Source organism: Vombatus ursinus, unplaced genomic scaffold, assembly GCF_900497805.2.
Source record: "Vombatus ursinus unplaced genomic scaffold, bare-nosed wombat genome assembly UNPS02014942.1, whole genome shotgun sequence".
NCBI classification, from domain to species: Eukaryota; Metazoa; Chordata; class Mammalia; order Diprotodontia; family Vombatidae; genus Vombatus; species Vombatus ursinus.
The window spans coordinates 4,477,373-4,498,180 of NW_020954720.1; the positions used below are offsets into that span (position 1 = coordinate 4,477,373).

General features: G+C 37.4%; 1 protein-coding gene across 2 annotated transcripts in view; it reads right to left on the reverse strand.

Moving 5' to 3' along the window:
• The window catches only part of SLAIN1 (SLAIN motif family member 1), an 82,621-nt gene that overhangs the window by 45,563 nt on the left and 16,250 nt on the right, over positions 1-20,808 (reverse strand). For both annotated transcript variants that reach the window (XM_027844520.1, XM_027844519.1), the window contains one exon: positions 19,585-19,721. In XM_027844520.1, the coding sequence (XP_027700321.1) occupies positions 19,585-19,721 (137 nt within the window). The remainder of the gene's footprint in view (positions 1-19,584; positions 19,722-20,808) is intronic.

Sequence of the window (20,808 nt, forward strand, 5' to 3'; positions counted from 1 at the left end):
CTTGGAAGGCAGAAGAAAATTCCACAAAGCTGTGGACTGAAACAAGTGTTCCTACTTACCACCTGTATGACCTTAAGCAAACCTCTTTCCTTTCCTGGGCCTCATTTTCCTCCTGGATAATATTAGAAGATTTGACTAGCCAACCTCTAAGGTCCCTTCGAGCTCTAAATCGATGATCTTATTGCTAATTCTCAGTTAGTATCACTCCCTCCCCAAACTATCTTGTATTCATTTGAATATATATAGACACATGTATACTTTATATTGTTATATATTATACTATATCATACATGATAAATATATACATATATGTGTTCATATATATAGTATATGTGTATATATATACACACTTACATAAAGTATATACATGCGTACGTGTGTATAGGTAGGTTATGTATGTGTATATGTAGAAACACACAGTTATATATATGTGTGTGTATGTTTACAACGAGATTTTTGAGGTTACTGTGTATGTGTATAAGTACACACACACACACACACACACACACACATACACACAGTGTCCACAAAGCAAAGTCTTAGTGCAATTTTAAATTTAAAGACACACTGACTTTAGAGACATCCAGGGGATGCACATATATGTTCAGGTTGAATATAATTTACAGAATATAATTTCATAGAATTAGAAATATGATTTAGAATATAGGCTACTTTAAGGCAGGGAGTCGCCAAGGAGTTACTTTTGTCTTTTTCTCCCCCAGCCTTGGCACAGTGCCTAGCACATGGTAAATGCTTAATAAAAGGATCATGACTTACTGCCTAGTAAGGGTTGCACAGTCGAGACCCTCAGGGAACACCTAATATTCCAAGATGATCAGAATGTTAATTCATGGACTCTGCCTGTGTCAGCTCAACCCAACTACTACTTCAGTTTTTAACCAAATATTGCTTTCAGCAGTGGCTGGGGTTAACACACTTTACAAAAGAGTTGACCCTCACAGAGGACTAGCCATTGAGTTGCTAGGAGTTTCTTGGTAACAGGAGCTGTAGGAAAGCACTGCACACTACAGCTAGCAGTAAGCTAGCATGTAAGCAGTAAGCTAGTACAGCAGCAGCATGGCTCTCCCAGTTTGTATAAACTCCACTGTTCTCAAAGCAAATATGTGGCCCTGCTCACAAATTATTTACATTCAGGGTTTACTTCTATAAACTCTACTGTCCAAAATGTAGGACTGAGCAGAAGGAACACTTTCTAATTCTTCCTGGTAGCTTTCATAGTGCTCCCTCACTTATGGCCAGATACATACTGGAGGGTCTTTCTGGCTTTAACGTTGTCCCTCCCCCAATGTGCTGAAGCTTCAAAAATTGAACATGTTAAATGAAACAAAGTGAAAAGAAATCACTTTCAGAGCTGGACTGGCTTGCTTTCTTCATTACTTTACATTGTCAACAGAGGATAATAGCCCAAAGGATAAGCATGGCATACAACTATACAAAGCTGATTGATACATGTTATACCAAACTTCACGAGTTCTTCTTTCTCCCTCTCTTTTCTTCTTACTGTGCACAACTTGCTATTCCTTTCAAATATACAACAAAATCATGTAAATTTCTTTCTTTCTCCCCCCCATTCTTTTTCTTCCTTCTTCTTAACATGTTGTTGGAATTAGATCAGACTGAGCACCAAAAAGACTTTGTTGCTCTTTCCATGAAGTTCCCTCAAATAATATATGGGAAATTTCTCAAACTCTAAATTGTTTTCCTATAATTCTGCTGCCAATTCTTCAGCTGTCACTTTTATTATCAACACAGTTCACTATATAGCACTATGCAGTTACAAAGTACTTTTCTAATATATGAGTTCATTTATCTTCCAACCTTGCTAGATAAGTAACAGAAGTGTTATTATCATCATATCCATCTCACAAATGATGAAACTGCTTCATTGGCTTATCCATTCTAGGTTACATAGCTAGTGGCAGAGCCAAAACATGAACCAGGATCTTCTGACCCTTAAAATAATATAACAATTATACTTACAGTTTTGTGAAGAAAGCATTTTGTAAACATTAAAGCACAATAGCTGCTTCACATATTAGACAGATTCAATTGGGAAGATTTCATTCAAAGCCCACCTCTGCAACCTACTAATGGTGTGACCTTAGGCTAGTCCCTTAACTTCTTACTGACTTTGGCAATCAACAATTCTCTTTAGATCAAATTGCAGAACAATTAGTAGAAGAAATTTTTTTTTAATGGGGAGCTCCCTATAGTGATGATCTACATATCAGGGCAGAACAAACCTATAGAAATGTAAGTCATCACCATCATATCACACACACACACACCCTAGCTAAGTGGATGTTTGTAATCGATTGTCTACCTTTGTCTTCCAAACTATACAAGTGTGGCGCAGCTAGGTGGTGCAGTGGATAGAGCACTGGCCCTGGATTCAGGAGGACCCAAGTTCAAATCTGGCCTCAGACATATAACACTTACTAGCTGTGTGACCCTAAATAATAAATAAATAAATAAACTATACAAATGATTCCACAAACCCATCTTTATTAGTTGACTAAAAGTTTCCCATAGCTAAGTGGGTATTCCACAGCATCCCCCTATCTCAAACTGAAGATAAAGAGGACCATAGCACCATAGATTTTGATCTGGAAGGGACCCCAGGTCAGTGAATTCAACCTCCTGACTTTTTTTTTTCCTTTTTTTTCCCCCCAGCTAGGCAATAGGGTTAAGTGACTTGCCCAGGGTCACACAGCTAGTAAGTGTTATGTGTCTGAGGCTGGATTTGAACTCAGGTCCTCCTGAATCCAGGGCCACTGCTCTATCTTCAACCTGACTTTTACAGATAAGGAAACTGAGGCACAGAGGGGTAAGATGTCCCAAAGTCCCACAGTCAGCAAGTGACAGAGAGTACTATAAATGAGTTCTTCTTGACTTCAAGTCCAGCTCATCATCTACTGTGCCACGAGGCCTAATGGTTACATCAATTACAAAGCAAAATATCAAGTTTTTCATGAGTCTGTTCCACCAAGGGAAAGCAGATGGTTGCAAGGAGTCTCTTCTCTCTACAGCTGAAGCTCTCAAAATGGCCAGAGAGCCTTTCAGGAGGCCCATAAGGTCAAAACTATTTTTGTAATATTAAGATGTTTTGATTTCTAATATGATATATAACAAGTTATAACCTACATAAACAAAAGTTCTTGAGAGGCATGTTCAATATTTTTAAGAATGTAAAGAGGTCCAGAGACCAAAAAGTCCTTCTTCAGAACTGCTATGACTTGAGAAAGAGCTTTTATGCTTAGTACTTTTTACCAAGAGGGGCAGCTAGATGGCATGGTGGATAGAGTGTCAGGCCTGGAGTCAAGAAGACTCATCTTCCCGAGTTTAAATCTAGCCTCAGACACTAACTAGCTGTGTGATCCTTGGCAAGTCACTCAACCCTGTGTCCCTCAGTTTCTTCATCTGTAAAATGAGCTGGAGAAGGAAAGGCAAACCACTCCATTATCTTTGCCAAGAAAATCTCAAATGCAGTCATGAAGAGTGGGACACCACTGAACAACAATTTTTTACCAAAGTATGATAAATGATAGGATCATTTTTGAATCATTCTTCTAGAAATTTCCAGACTCACCTTTGACTAATTCTCCTAACTACTGGTCCATCTTTTGACCCTCCAAGAAACCACTGGCCCCGACCACTTGAATATTTAACCTTCGAGGATTAGCCGAGAACAAGAGTTTTTAACTTTCTAAGAAACAACTGTTTCAAAGGGAACAAAGGGCTCAGAGGTTACTGAGCACACCAATTCCTATTTCACCACCAACAGCACACTTAGCTGGCACAATCTAATTATCCTAATAATGTTTTACCCTTCAGGGAAAGCCCACACTATCAGGTCTCTGTCACTTTTTCTGTAGGCAACCTCTGGTTTACACCATTGCTGAGCTACAAGGAATAACCTTTCATTTAAACTGGCAGCTGCTGTGGCATTAGCATGGGGAAAGCCCTATGAGTCTCAGGCTGCAGTTGATGCCTTTGCGTCAGTAGATAATTATGAATCCTTTCACCATTCCATTTTTCTTTTCTTAGAGAGGCTGGCTGAGCCCCCCATCAAAATGACCAGTACATCCAGCTTGCATTTGAACTAGCTCAAAGCACCTGTACAACCTGTTCCTCTACCCTCTCAGCTGAGATTGTTGCCTTATATTTTACTGGGGAAAAAATGAAGCCATCCACCAAGAGCTCCCTTTTTTCCCCTCCTCCTCATCTCATATCACCGGGATACCTTCTACTCCTTCACCTCTGTCTCACATGAATAAGTGGCCCTTCTCCTTGCCAGGGCAAAACCCTCTAGAATGTCTCCTCCAGTAGAGTTCCCCCTCTATCACCCATACTCTCACTTATCATCCTTATCTCATAAAGATCCCCTACTCAGGAATAACATATATCCTATCACTTCTTTATCTGTTCTCTTTTTATTTGGCAAACCAGAGAAAGATTATTCCCATAGCAATTTGTCATTTTGTTTTACTGGTAGAAGGTATACAGATTCATGTTGCTAATAACTATCATGATAGTTGTTCCTAAGCATTTGTCCCACAACATCCACAGGAAAAAGTCTCCCTATTAAGTATACAATAAGTTATAAATTCATTTGGCAGACACAGCAACCTAGACAGAGGGGCTAGGATATTTAACAAAGATTTTTCACAACAAATAACAGCATACTGAACAAAGAAAACAATTTTTACGTATTCCTAGGCATAAAGTGCTAATTATCAAGAGAAGGGTGAAAATATTTAGAAATTTAGAAAATAAAGTCTATGTAAAAATCAGCTATTTAGCTTACGGAAGAAAAGACCTGATAATGGTAATTATGCATATGTAAACCATGTTGCCCAGATGGTAAACAGCTATTTAAGGACAGACTACATGGAAACTGGTTTAAAACAAGGTTTCTAATGGAATAGGCTGTACAACATTGAAATAGATTGTTGAGGATGATCCGGAATCTATTTCTATAAAGACCTTTAAGAATAAGTTCAGTCCGGTACAGTTCTGAGTCCAGGGTCACATATCATATGAAGCTCTGCTTAGTAAGAGAAAGACAAGGCAAGAAACAATTTGAAAACAAATCAGTATGCAATCAAGTGCTAAATTATTACCAAAAAATCATGATGCTTAGACATGATTACTGGGATATTTAGCAAAATTTAGAGTCAGAGAACCTGAAATCAAATCCTAGCATTGCAAATTATATATATGCTTGAACTAAGTGGTTCCAAAGTCCCTTACACCTCTAAAGGCATGATCCTATAAGATGCTTGCACTATAAATCCCAATTTTAATTCACCATAATAATTTCCAATCAAATTTCTCACAATGTGGCACAGACTGTAAATATTATAATATTTTAGAGAAGGGGGAGATTAATGTGGGCTGGAACAGAGCAAAGATAGGCTTCATATGGAGAATTTAAGAATACATAAGATTTGATTGAGAGGTAATGTGACACAATACCTACAGGGCCAATCTTAGAATCAGGAAAACCACAATCATACTCTAACACAAATTACTGGGTGATCATGAGCACATCACTTAACCTCTCATGAACCCAGGCAACTAAGTCTGAAAGTTAAGGAAGAGTTGCTGAACTGTATGGCACGGAAAGAGTGTTTTCATGCTAAGAGTTCCTGACATCAATGAAATAAGAGTTGGACTAAATGATTTGAAAAAGTGAGTGTGATTTAAGCATTTAAACTATGAAGAAAGGCATGAAGAAAAGGAGACTGAATATGCACAAAAGGCTTCATATGATTGAACTAGAAAATTTTCTTTTAAAGAAATGGTGGAAAGAAAGGGTTATTGGGATCATTTGTTGAGGGCACATAGGAGACAATTAGGGAACTATCATAAGTTTTTAAGCATTGAGATTTATATGATGAAATGCACCCCACTTACCAGGCAGCTATGAGCTGCCTTCTGGTCTAGTTGGAAAACAGCAACTTAGAGAGAAAATATACAAACTATATGAGTGAGAAAGAATTAAAATTTTCTGATCCAGGAAAATCTTGAAAGTGAGGTTGGATATGAATTAACAATGAGAGAAATATCAGTTTTATTGCTTAATAAAGTTTATGACAACAAAAGATATTTCAGTAGGATGAGGATTCAGACAGGAGCTTGTTAGGTCAATAAAGGCAAAAGCAGTGAATATCATCAGGCAGTCAGTCAATAAACATTTACTAAGAGCCTACTGCCAGGTACTGTGTTAGGTACTGGGGATACAAAAACATAAAAACAAAGGCAGTCCCTGCCTTCAGGGGGCTTATGAAATAATAGGGAAAGACAACGCACATCAAGAAAGCTAAAAATGAAAGGAGTGGAATTATGGAGAGATCAAAAATAGTGTAGCTGAAGGGAAAAGTAGAAGAAAAATGGTGCTGAGCCCCCTCTTTAAATAGAGGCCTTAGAGCCCACTGCCATGTCCTCCAGTCAAAGGGTACAATCAGAAGGGGAGATGAATTATGATGAATTATGAGTACTGGGCAGATTCAATCCTAAAGAACAATGACATTTCCCAATGATGAGTTTTCTGGGAAAGGAAGAAGGTAAGATGGAAAATTCCAAAAAGAGTTCATAAGCAATATAGTTGCTGGGAAATGAATACTGTTGCACACAATTTGAAAGTGCTGTGAATGTGTATCAATTTAAGGAGATTAATGCACAGAAGAAACATAGGAAGTCTGGAAGAAATAAGAATTTTTTTTTGTGAAAGGAACAAATCATGATATGTATGTGTGTGTGTGTGTGTGTGTGTGTATGTGTGTGTATGTGTATTTTGACCCAGCCCTATGACTTCATCCATATAGATAACTCCCAGCATGAAAACTCCCTCCACTGACACAGATTGGCAACTCATTTATAACTTGCCAAGTTAAAAAGTTTCCTAGGCACTAAGAAAGTTAAGCACTTTGCCCTGGTCACGCAACTAGTATGTGTCAGAGGCAAGAATTTAACCCAGATATTCCAGGAGGCAATGATTCAGGAGACTTGAATTCAAACCCCACCTCCAATGGCTACAGTATTATTTTAGCTTAGGCCTTTCAACTCCCTTGTCCTCCATTTCTTTATCTGTAAAACTAAGAAGTTGAGTTAAATGGCCTCCATAGTCCCATCCAACTCCACATGTATGATGTCATGATTTTCACTCCAAGACAGGTGCTACTATACACAGTATCTTCCCAAAGAAATAGATACATACACAGAAACCACAAGGTAAACTGGGACACTAGATGTGCCTGATCCATAATCCAAGATAAATATCCTGGAAGAAGACTCCTTCCATGTGTTGAAAAAGACAGTATGAAAAACATGTGGATGAAATGAGGAGTCAGAAAGGACAGTTTACAGAAAGGTGCCTCGGTGGACAACCTTCAGCATGCTGCCTCACGGGAAAAAAAAAAAGGTGGCTTATAAAGAGAAACTAAGGCCTTTCCATTTCTGAATCCATCCTTCCCGAACCCCACAGTGAACATTCTGGAATGAGAACACTGATTATGTTCTATCTCCAAAATAATACTATTATGACCTGATAGCTTAGAGAACCCATTAAACCCAGCATAAATCAAAATTGCCTATATCATCTAAATTACATATTTTAAAATTTTAAATGTATTAAAGAGAGGCTTTTCAATAACATTTTATAGTCTTCAATGTTCTGCTATTATCAAGCCTTATAAATATATAATTTTGAGATTGAACAGATCAAAGTCTGCTTCACTTCTGAAAATGTGAATGACATAAGGAATTCAGTCATATTTTAAACAACCATCACTTTGACAAAGTGTTCAGAATAGAATGCATCTGAAAAATCTAAGAAGAGGGAAATAGTGCATGAAATCATACTGTAAATATGAGAGAGTTGGGTGAAAAAAAAAAAGTGTTTCCAGATTTACCCAAGTGCAAATGAATATGAGACACTGGCCAAGTTAACTGGAAATGTTTTCCTTGCCATTAAATCCATCCCCAAAGTATAACTGCCTGTTCTAGAAATGCTTTCTCTAGGAAGTAGTCATTGTGTTACAATGATTCACTATCTCCATGCCCTTCCTGTCTGTAACTGCTTCCCCACACTATCTGTTGTGTTGTACAGGCACATTGTAGCTTTCAGGTTCTAAGGAGTATCAATTTAAAAAGTTCTAGTTCATGCTGTTAAAAGATCCCAGTATCTTGGGTCAGGCAAATTCAAGAAACCTTTCTTTCCATCTCCTACCACAACTTGGCAGAAGCACCAAGATCCCCCCTTAAACCTATTCCTCTAAACTTGCCTATTTCTTCTGAGGGTACAGTATCTGTAGGCTCCTAACTTTAGAATCATTCATACATTTCTCTTTGCTTTATATCACTTATATTTCCTGTTGTATCCCTCTCCCCTAAACCCTCTCAAAGGGGGTGAAAAGAGAAAGAAAAAAAATTTAGCAAAACTTATCATTAAAAAAATCTGACATATTCAGCATTCTGTATCCATGCCGCCCTCCCCAACCCACCTCTATCTGAACAAAGAAGTGGTAGAGAGAGTGTGTGTCTTTTCATAGCTCTTTGGTGCCAAGCTTGTTCATTATAATTTAATAGCATCCAATTCTCAGTTGTTATTGTCATCGTTCTCCCATTTATACTATTTTAGTCATCATGTATATTGTTTTCCTGGCTCTGCTTACTTCACTCTGCATCACCAGCATGATGTTTTGGAGTGTGAAATAGAGCATCTTGTTTTCTAGAGATGATCTACAGTCCTTTATTTTCTATATCCAGAAGTTTGTGGCAGTTATCTTGTGTTTTCTGAGTTAGGGTGTTGAGATTTTTTTTTTGATATGTCATGCTGTTCTGGGAAACCTGTGATCCTTAAATTGTCTCTAGATATCCCTATCTTAAAATCCAATCACTTTAGCTTATATAAAAATCACATGTTCTTTTAATACTATTGCCTTTTGCTTCTCTTCTGCTGATTTTCCTTGTGTTCCCAATTTATTCCTCTTTCTTTTGCTTCTTTGAAGAGACTCCCCAACATAGATTCAATTTTCTCATATTCTACTTGAGCTTTTTTAAAATTTGTGTTGTTCAGTCATTTTTTCAGTCATGTCTAACTCTTGTGACTCCATTTGGGGTTTTCTTGGCAAAGGTACTAGAAAGGTTAGCCATTTCCTTCTCCAGCTCATGTTACAGATGAGGAAATTGAGGCCAACAAGGTTAAGTGACTTGCCCAGGATCACACAGCTAGTAAGTGTCTGAAACCAGATTTGAACTCAGGAAGATGAGTCTTCCTGACTTCAGGTCCAGCACTCTATCCAATAAACCACCCAGCTGCCCTAATTTTGTACTGGAAGTTATAAATTCTGATATTCATTTCTCATTTTTTTCCCTCTTACAAGTACTATCTTTTGAACCGTTCTAGAATTTGTGACTTTTCCATGCTTTCTTGGAATTGCACAAGACTATTTTATTAGAAATTATTTAATTTTCCTTTGTCTTGTAAAATCTGTTACAAATTTTGTAATCTCTCCAAGGATTGAGCACTCACCTTTCCTTCTACTTTTTAGGATCTTCTCTTTGGATTTATCTGTTTATACACAGGGTCACTGTTGAGTTTTCTTCCTATTAAAATCTCTAGTATTTCAGCCTTTTCCCTCCCTCTATATTCTCCTGTTGCTTTCTTACTTCTTCCCTCTTTTATTGGGCTGGACTGCAAAGTTGTCTAAACCTTCTTCCATATTGAGATTTAGCATTTACTGCATTAGATTCCCAACCTTAGTAGCCTAAGGTAGGAGGGAACACATGGACACGGACACACACAGACACACACACACACACACACACACACACACACACAAAGTTAGTTTCAATTCCCTTTCCTTCAAGTCCAGTGCAGTCATGCACATTGTCTCGTTCCCTGCCCCCATATTCTCTCGAATCTCTACCTTCCCTTCTGTGTCTGGGCTAAATTGCTCACTGTTATTTCTTGCAGGTTGGGAGGAGGATCAGGAGCATGTTCTGAGCAGAGTCTCTGCAGATATCCATAGGACTGGGATGGGGAGGGAATGGGGGGGCAGGAACCTGTGACCCCTTTAGCCCTCTAGGTCCTCAAGTCAGGCCCTTTGACTGAATCCAAACTTCACAGAACAAATCCTTTTATTAGGCCAGACCTGAGGGCTATGTGTGGCCTTGAGGCCACAGGCTCCCCACCCCTGCCCTAGGGTGTCTAACCTAGAGGCAGTCCCAGGTAGGAGACAGCATGCTTCCCTCCCCACTTCTTCTCCTGCCCCCTTGTAGTGGGCAGACGATAAGATATATACACAAAGTCTTCACAGCACGGAGGGGATCCAAACACGAACCCAAAGCACAATTGCACAGAGTCCATTTGTCCATGCAGGGATCATGAAGACAGGTAGAGGAGGAGTGCTGAATAAACACTAAGAACAGCACTCTCCGGTGTTAATTTATAAGGATTCTATCTTGATCAGATTCTCTTTTTCCTTTCCCCCTCGGATACAACTGTAATTTTTCTATATTGGATACATAATTACTCTTTTTGGGGAATTTCTGAGGTCTGGAGAAAATCCATCTTACTAGTGCCAAGAACCAGAAGTCCTGAATATTCTTGATGCTTTCCCTCTCCATCTCCCACTATATACTCTATCAGTTGTAATGCCTTGTCAATCCTGCCTCCATACTCTCTCAGATCTGTGCCCTTCTCTCTATTCATATGGTTACCACTGTAATTCAGTCTACATCATCTCTTTGCCTGGACATCTAGAACAGTCTACTAATTGGTCTCCATGCGTCCAGTCATTCTCCTCTCTAATCCATCCCCCTCCACAGAATTGCCAAAATAATCTTCTTTAAGTATTAATCTGACCAGGACATTCAGTGGCTCTCACTGCCTGTAAGATAAAAGATAAATTCCTTACCTGGTGTTTAAAGTCTCCATAATCTGGCTTCCACCTACCTTTCTAGTCTTGTTTCATAGACCACATTCTAGATAATCTGGACTAGTAGCTCCTCCCCAAACAATATTCCATCACTTGCCTCTGCACCTTTGCATAAAGCTTCTCCCCTTTCCCTATGCATGGAACGTACTCCCTTTTCAACTTCACTTCTCAGAATCTTCATCCTCCACTAAGACTCAGTATTATCTCTCCACTGACATTTTTCCCAAAGTTCCTTCCTCCCCATTCTTGCAGTTGTTAATCTCTCTGCCTCTTCAATTTTCCTTGTGGTATACATGTACTATGTGCCTCATAAAGGTAGGAACTGTTCTGTTCTCCTCTTTGTAGCCGTGGTACCTTGTATACAGAAGCTTGGTAGCTGTTGGTTAAACTGAATGTCATTAAAAGTAAGACTGAAAAATACTAAATGGCCCTTTTAGTATTCTAAGATAATCATGAAAGGATGCACATTTGCTCATCTCAATATTTGAACCAAGAATACACCTTCCCAAAAGGCCTAAACCCTAATCCAAACCAAGAAAAGTTACATACTGAAGAAAAGATTAGAGACAGTTCCCAGCGAGTTGTTTCTATGGGCATATGAGCAAGTAGCAATTCACAGTAACTAATGTGTAAGTAACTTCATGTTTTCTTAAGAAACACCTCTCTAATTAAACTGAGAAAAGAAGTAAAGCACAATGGAGGACTAGAATAAAGATTGCCATAAATACTAACAGAAGAAAAAGATCATGAATTATTTATACATACATGTTTACACAAAGGCACACATACATATACATATGTACAGATATATAGAGATGTATATACATACATATATCTCTGGGTATGTGTGTGTATGTGTATGTGCATACATGCAAGTGTACATCCACATGCTCATGCACACAAAAGCCCCCAGTGGTAGAACTGACTCCAGGGACAACCAACCTAAGCCAATCCCTTGGCAATGTGGTCCTTCTGTCAGTTTCATCCAATATTACTCTAATCTCTAAGGATAAGGAATAGGTATAATGGACAGTAGAGATTTCACATATAAACCCCCCCCTACCCCCACTCTAAATTTAAAATTAAAATTACATGCCAGAGAGTAACAAACTAGCAATTTATCTGGGATTTTTCTTTCTGAAGATCTCTGGGCTACACTTCTCAAAGGACAGAGAATTTTTATAAAAGTTCGTTAAAATGAATTGTTTTGAAAATGGCAGAGTAACTAATGCCTAGAAATCTGAGCTGAAGAAGATAGCATCTTGGGCCACACAAGAGAAGGCACTGGCTGTGCTCCAGGAGACAGATGCTTGATAAGCCTCTTAACTTCTTCTTGGCTGAGTCAGTGTGGCTTTTTAAAATTAAATAGCCACCTTAAGAAATAATAGAAGGCTATACATTCAGCATTCTGGGTTGATCTGAATTATTTTCTTTCATTGGTTAAGATTAGAGGGTAACACTTCAGTTATCAAGCTAACCAAGACAAAAGAATAACTCAGCATTATGTATAAAGCTTTTGAAAAAGCCCCAAAGCAAAGGGTGAGAGTCGTTCTCATTTAGTTGGGACAAGGTCCCAGGAGTGATAGATGATGAGAAATAGGACCTAAATGTGCACAGCCACAGTCAAGGAAACTACCACACAACACACTAAAATGTGGCTTACTTTGATTTATCTAGTAAGAACATTCAGCTATATTGATAAACTATACAACCACATTAAATAACTTATGATTAGTTGAACCATATGCAGGGTGCTTCTAATGATTCAAATGTGTTCAAGTAATGTCCAAGTACTTAAAATTCTCACCTGCACATCAGTGATATAAACTGACTATGTTGGATACTTGTTGAATATTTAGGACTGAATACACAAAAGTCCTTATGAATTTACCTTATAATCCATTTTGCTGTGGGGAATTTTAGAATTATAGTATGGTCTCCACCATGACAACATCTGGGACTTCAGTTATTAAGTGTAGAGAAAGATGAGCAAAATCAGAAGCAGATATTTTAGAAATTGAATGTCTGTTAAGTAGACAAAGTGGGAAAGAAAAGACCAGGAAGGTAGTCTGAATTTGCCACGTAATGTTAAACAATGGATTGCACTTATAATATCTGTCATTTGAGGTTCTTCATTGCTCCCAAATGTTTATGACAAAGAAACAGTATGGCACAGTAGAAGGAGCCATGAACTGGGAATCAAGAGGTTTGTCAAGACACTTCTATGGGACATTTGAAATCATTATGTCATATGGAAAAGATCAGGTGGCTTAGCAAATAGATCACTGAATTTGGAGTCAGGAAGACTCAAGTTCAAATCTTTCCTCAATCACTAACTCTGTGACCCTAGGCAAGTCACTTAACACATCTCAGGCTCAGTTTCCTTATCTGTAAAACTGGGATAATAAAAGCATAAGGGAATTAAGAGAATCAGGATAGCAAGTACTTAATTGTGGAAATTGAATGAACCATATTGACTCCATCTTGTGACTCAATTCTGGAGCTAGCTCAGTCCCCTTTCTATTCAATCATGGGTCTAGCATAATTTCTGTCTTGTGAGAAAACTTTACTCAATTGTGAAAATTGGGAGAAAACCTTATTTGTATTGTTTGAACCCAATCCTACATGGCTGGTAAGTTGGACCACCTCAACCTTCTGCTTAGGGACCCTTAACCAAGGATTTACGTTATGCTAACCAGAAACTCCTCAGATCCAAAGGTTGATGCAAGGAGATTTCTCACAATTACACATCTTAAGTAACCCATATGTCTTATCTGAAAACTGGTCCTACACTGATCGGTTATTATTTCCATGTTCCTTTGATTGTTCACAGACATTTTAGGGGACACCTATTTTTCCGTTTTCAGGAAATTTCACCTGTTCACTCTCCACCTCTCAACTTGGAAAGTCCCTAACCTTTAATCCAATTAGAAATCAGATTATCTAATGTTGCATTGTTTCCTTTTAATTAACTGGCCTCATTTGATTAATTGTTTTTAATGTATTAAAGTTTGTCTCCCCCTGTATTTGGGGTCCAGGCCTAAGCTAAGGATGTCTGGTTCCACTTTTGTTAGACAATTGGCATGTATTGCTTAATAAATCGATATGCTCGGTAGATCATACCTTTGTTTCCTCAGTCATTTCATCTTTCACCAGCCACAAGCATCTACCTCCCAGGGTTGTGATGAAGATCAAATAAGGTATGTAAAATGCCTTGCAAACCTCAAAGTGCTATATAAATGCTAGCTCTTCTTAGGAGTAAATATGATCTGGTTCAATTCTCATTTTAAAGATTAAGAAACTGACTTCCAGAGCAGTTCTCTTAGGGTATGCCTCTCAGGAGGGGACAGAACACACACACATACACACACACACCCTAATATGTTCCTTGTTCTCAATATGGAGAAAAGAGATAATGTTTAATGTTTAATTTTTAAAAAGAAATATAATACTAATAATGTATTCCTTGTCTGGTATGAGTAGTACTTCCTCCAATCTCCTACCCTGGACTCAATTTTCTATACTACTGTTAAAGTGACATAATAAATGCCTGAGATTCATTAACTTCTATTTACGGACAAAACTACATTTATGCATTCCTATCCAAAGGGAAGCCTGTATTAATTGGTTACTTCATAATCAAACAACTGTATTCACATCCTGTTCTGTGATTACTGTCCCATAACGGAACACTGAAGAGGGAAATATTTAATCCCCCTGCACAGTGGTCATAATGGGAGTACAATGAAGTTTTAGAAATATTAGCATCAGCATTTATCTTACTTTCAAAAAAGTGGTTCTCAAACCAAAACCAATTTAAAGGAAATAAATTCACATGGAACAGTTTAAAAAAGTGCAAACTATTACAAAATAATCCATTTTCAAATATCACATGGCCTTTATGCAATTTATTCCACTTACATTGTTAACTTTTTGCCCTTTGTTAATGAAATGAATCTGATCATAACACATACCAAATCTATGATATCAAGCACAACTTTTAAATTAAATGATTTACATTTAATTTTTTTAAGTTTTGAAAATATAATAGATTTTTATCATATCCTATAGGTAGATAGGTTGTTGGACTTAATTTTTGAAGAGGTATTCTGTGTAAGTTCTTATTTTGAAACAAAGCAAGTCAGACACTTAGCCCAAAACGTTTAGTTTTAGATAAATGTGTGATTAAATGAATCACATTAACATTAACATTATAGTAAGTGTCTACTGTTTGTAACTACTATACTCACATAGCTTACAATATAAAGGTGGATATGACACATGCACCAAAATAAAGCATGACATGTGCATAAGAGGAGAAAGAAAAGTATTGTGCAGTCTTACTGATTAAAGGAAATCAGGAAGCCTTCACAGAAGAAATGATATTTCAGTTGGGCTTTCATAAATTTCAGAAATTCAACAAAAGGCAGGATCAAGGAAGGAGAAGGGACTGATTCTAGTGATAGGAAAAATTGCAAACAAAGGCATAGGAGGGATAAAACAGAATATACAGGTGATGGGAACAGTTCTGTTTAGTTGCAACCAAGAATATGTGAAAGGGAGCAGCATGAGGCTGGAAAGACAGGGAGGTTTCAAATTGTGGAGGGCCTCAAACGCCTGGCAAAGAAGTTCTAGAAAACAGAGTCAAAGTAGAGTTCCCAGTAGAAAAGTGGCATGACTAGATCATGCCCAAAGAGAGAAAGGGAAGCAAGAGAAGGGAGGAAGGAAGACTTCATAGGAAGCTATTTCTATAGGCAACAGTCCAGGTCAGTGATAATAAACACACAGAAGTTCTGAGCATAGGAGAGCAGGCAAATGGTAGCACTGAAGACAGAAATCTGAAGGGAGTTTCAACGGTCATTGAAATTGGCTACTGAGTATCTAAATGAATGGATATAAAACAGAGCTGAAAAGAAGGAACTCTGCGACTATCTAGTCCAATTCCCCTCATCTCACTGATGAGAATACTAAAGCCAGGGAGAGGAAATAATTTGTCCATAGTAAAGTCAGTAATAAGCAACAGAGGATATGAACCCAGGTCCTCTGACTCCAGATTCAGTGTTCTTTCCCCTGTATGATGATGGGTGGTATAAATGGATTAGACTTCAGAGGAAAGATTATCAAGGATGGCTAGTACAGAAACGCTCTATAGGTAGCAGTAGAAAACTGGGAGTATGTCAACCTTTCCTCCTGATCTTACAGATTTGGAAGGAGTAACAAAAGGAGTAGCTTTGAAACCCAAGTTACAAGAAGTGGGGTATTCTTAGATAATAATCTGACTTTAATTAAACCATAAAGATGGAAGAAGTGTTGGGGGGCAGCTAGGTGGCACAGTAGATAGAGCACCGGCCCTGAAGTCTGGAGCACCCGAGTTCAAATCTGGCCTCAGACCAAATACTTGACACTTACTAGCTGTGTGACCTTGGGCAAGTCACTTAACCCCAATTGCCTGAAAAAAAAAAAGTGTTGGAGGAAAAGTTTGAAGATGTGGGTGAATCAACTAATAGAGAGGGGATTCCAAAGGGCACAGTGGAATGGGCCAAGATAAGGACCTAATGTGTCTTAGGGAAGACTTGATCTGAATAGGGATAAGAGCTTGGTAAAAAGTCTGGGTTAGGGAGGAAGGGACATAGAACTTGTTTCTAAGATGATGATACTCAGATGACATTGGGTAATCCAGTTGATAGAGGGTATTTTAAAGTGGTTTATTGGCAGTATGAACTTGAAGAGATGACTGGCTCCAGAAATATAATCTGAATATGAATGCAAGTGATTTTCAAGTTGTATCTATAAAGGATTTCATTCCCAAGACATTCTTCAGCAGATTTGGTAATAGTGCCTTAAGAATTTACAATCCACAAACTAAACATAGTGGAGATTCGAGGTTTCATATGCAGTACTCTTTTTCCATTTTTTTTATGCAAAGGGAAGTACGTTTGAAATACATTGATTGTTAAGTTCATAATAATAAAAAGGATTTTTTAAAAAGTTTAAAGAATTTAGTAGCATGTTTAAATTATTTCATTCTTTAATATTTGCATGTGATATTTATTATATCATTTTGCTCTCCCTATTTTTTCTAAGCATCTCAAAACATTTTTATTAATATCTCATTATTCCCAGAATGACAAAAAAGTGATACTGTTCTTCCTTATCTATCAGATAAGAAAGTAGACAGAGGTTAAGTAGCTAGCACAAGTCCGCAGAGATGTCAGGGCTCTTAAAATTCCACTTAAAATGAGAAGGGCAGAATACAAGGTCTCTATCTGCCTTTTTCCAAAATCTTGATGAATTCTGAGTGCTTTCCTTTGTAGCTCTTCCAAATTCTTATTTAAAGGCTTCAAAAGAGACATGTTTCTTAAAGTTTCAACCAATGAAAAGGGTTTGTGAAATGTACTCTCTCTTTTATTAGTAGGAATTGTCTAATTATTTTAAGTTCCAAGTATTTCTCTACTGTGATTCTAGAATGGGTCATTTTCTTAAGAAGTATTTTTTTTTTATCTAGGAGGTGGACCAAGTGAAGATTATTTTTGGACTCAGGATGTTTCCTTCAACTCACCTCTTGTAAGGAGCTAAATATTAAAGAATTCCTTTCCACAAATGAATTTTGTTGGAAGTTGAACAATAGTCTCAGGCTTTGAACTACAAAAGGATGTTAGTCTTTAGTGATTCTTTCCGAAAACAGCAAGGGAAAGAAGAGGTTCAATCATAATGATGCTAATGATTTCTTAGTCCTTAAGGCCTCTAGGTCACACAAAGACCTGGAATCAAGAATCTATGCTAGGACCACCTCAATTGTTGAGTGAAATCTGCAAAACTTGATTATTTTGTTAGTTGTCTAGAAAACAAAGTATTAATAATGCAGATTAAAGTTTAAAGTGTTACATTTTTCCCCCTGGAGAGCTGTTTGTTAAAACATTTACCAGCATATCCCTGCTTAGATGCCATTCTGGAGAAATGTATAGAGCAACCAATTTTTATTTAAAATATAAAATCAGACTTAACCAGCATCATACAAACCACTGAAGACAGAGAAGAATGGATTAAAAGTAATACAAAATATTCAGAGAAATGTGAGAAGATTTGCATAAAATGATATAGAACAAAGTAAGCAGAACCAGGATAACAATATACACAAAAGGTCACAATAATGTAAGGAAAATAACAGTGAAAGTCTCTTCAATGCAGTGACTAATCTTGACACCAGAAGACTGAGGGACGAGCATGCCTCCTTCCTGATAGAAAAGTGGGGGACTACAGCAATGACATGAGACATACACTGCTGGACAAGAGCAGTGTTGGTTTCTTTTGCCTACTTACACTACTTTTGGAGGGTCCTAGGCTAAGATGGACAGGAGGACAAGGAAGGAAGTTATTGGGAAATAATGGAATGTAAGAAATAAAGAAAGAAATGTGTCAATAAAATATGTTACTAACAACAACAACAACAAAAAAGTGGGAAATTAAGGTTTCCAGGACCACAGTCATCAAAATTGCCAGGAGGCTGAAGAAAGGCATTGCAAAGTCAGTGTAAGATGGCCTGAAACTCATGGGAGGAACCTGAGAACCAGATAAGGAATTTCCTTCCCCAAACCATTCCATACCTAGAGAGTAGACTAAGAAACAGATTCTAAAAGAGATTGAGCATTCTTACCCTTGTAAACGGAATCTATCTCCAGTAGAAATGAAAGAGTTCAAACTGACAACTGACTCAGAAAAGCTTTGAGTGGCAGATTCCAAGAAAGATTATGAACAGGGCATATTCAGGGAAAGTGGGGTGGAGGGCACTAAAGAAGATCAAGACCTATTTCCTACATTTACATGAAAGATCAAGTTAGCTTTTGAGTCTCTTGCCCCCTTTTCCTTTTGTTTAAGAGCCATTTTTCTCCCAATGGTGGAAGAACTAGGTAAATTTAAATGGAAAAATTAATTAGTAGAACCCTTGTAAAAATCCAAAGAAGAGTAATAAATTGACTTTAGAAACAGCAGATCAGAAAGAAAGAGAAGAACCCAGGTGAGAGAAGGAGTTATTGTAATAATTACCAACTAGAGGAATTTAAGAATGAAACCCTAGTATTTGCTGAGGATATGAGTGAGCAGATGCCTCAGCATAATTGCTTCAATGTTCTCACACACCTTTATGCTTCAAAAACCCATCAGAAATTGAAGATCAAGACCAGTTCCCCTAGGTACAAGGGAAGGGGGCTAACAAATGGGTATCATAATTGGTACTGTAGAATGTAATCATATATTTTTGGTAAACCTCAACTGACTAAAACATTTATTTACTAATATTTTTGTAATATAAGAGTATTACCTCTTTTCCTAAAGAGGTACAGACCATTAGAACAAGCATTTATTATTTGTCACTATTAGTAAAATCGCCAAAAAGGGACCCTTGGCAAACAAATGCAGGGAAAGAATGCAAGTGCAGAGATTCACAAGGCCATGTTGAAAAACCCTTATTGCATAAAATATACAAATGGTGAATGTAATTTAAGAATGACATGTATCAATTATAATAATAAAAGTACAAAAATTTAAATCAACCAAGTCAGTGATTGTGAGTTGCAATTACTAAAAAAAAAAAAATACGAGCAAATAGTTCAAAACTTGCCTTGTTCCAATCTGAAGCAAAGTGAACGTTTCGCAGCCTCCATCTCAGGTGTTGGATTATCCAGGACCCGTCGACACCACTGCAGAGGGCTCATTGAATTCTCCGGGAGAGTGCATGCTTTAGAAGATGTGTACAGCCTTTGAATGAAAGAATATAGTATTTAACATGCTTATATTGTCTTTTCTCTAGATAATAACAGTATGCAATGAACAATGTATAGAGAGAAGAAAAAGCTTAATTTTCACTTCCAATTAGCTAGAAATATTTTTCCAACAGTTCTATAAATAAGACGTTCCCTTGGGGCAGCTAGGTGGTACGGTGGATCGAGCATCAGCCCTAAAGTCAAGAGGACCTGAGTTCATATATGGCCTCAGACCAAATACTTGACACTTACTAGCTGTGTGACCCTGGGCAAGTCACTTAACCCCAATTGCAAAAATAATAATAACAATAATAAATAAAATAAAAAATAAATAAGATGTTCCCCCAAACTAGATAAATATTCCCAAGGAGAAAGCAAACTTCTAACTTGTTGGCCTCTGCAGCTCTGTGTGAGCAGGTGCTTTAGGCCACCAGTGGGGTAATTCCATTCTCATTCCATGGTGTTCTTTTACTCTAGATTCTAACCTTTGATTTCATAAGCCCTTATTAGATTCTATATTCTATCTGTCATTTATTTCTCTCTGATGTCAGCCAAATAAGCAACTTCTAGAGAGGGTACCTATCAAGGGAAGATCCCTAATATTTCCAGCTGAGTCTCCTACATGTTACATAACCACTGTACCAGATAATAGCAATTGGTAGGCTCAAAATGTTAACCCTATGTATTTTAGAAAGACTATCAACAAAAAGCATTCAACAAATGACTTTTCCTTAGAGGATTAATCAAATTCAATTAATCAGACCACAACATTCCCCAATTCCAGGTAACTGAAATCAGGTTAATTGTGGTGTTGATTAAAATAGCAATTTTTATTCTAATTACAAATCACAGTCATTGAAATTATTTCCCCAAGGGCCTCTTAGTTCCAGTTACTTTATGTTCTCAAAATAATATTTCTTTAAAAAGAAAAAGTTCTTTACAGTTAAGAGTTTCCAGAAATCCAGATTGGCTTTCCATTTAAATATACTAACACAATTTTTCTGGAATACCTTGGGAATGCAATGGTCTTGAATTGAAAGTGAAGGTCAAGGAAAATATTTTCATATTTTAACCATTTTTTA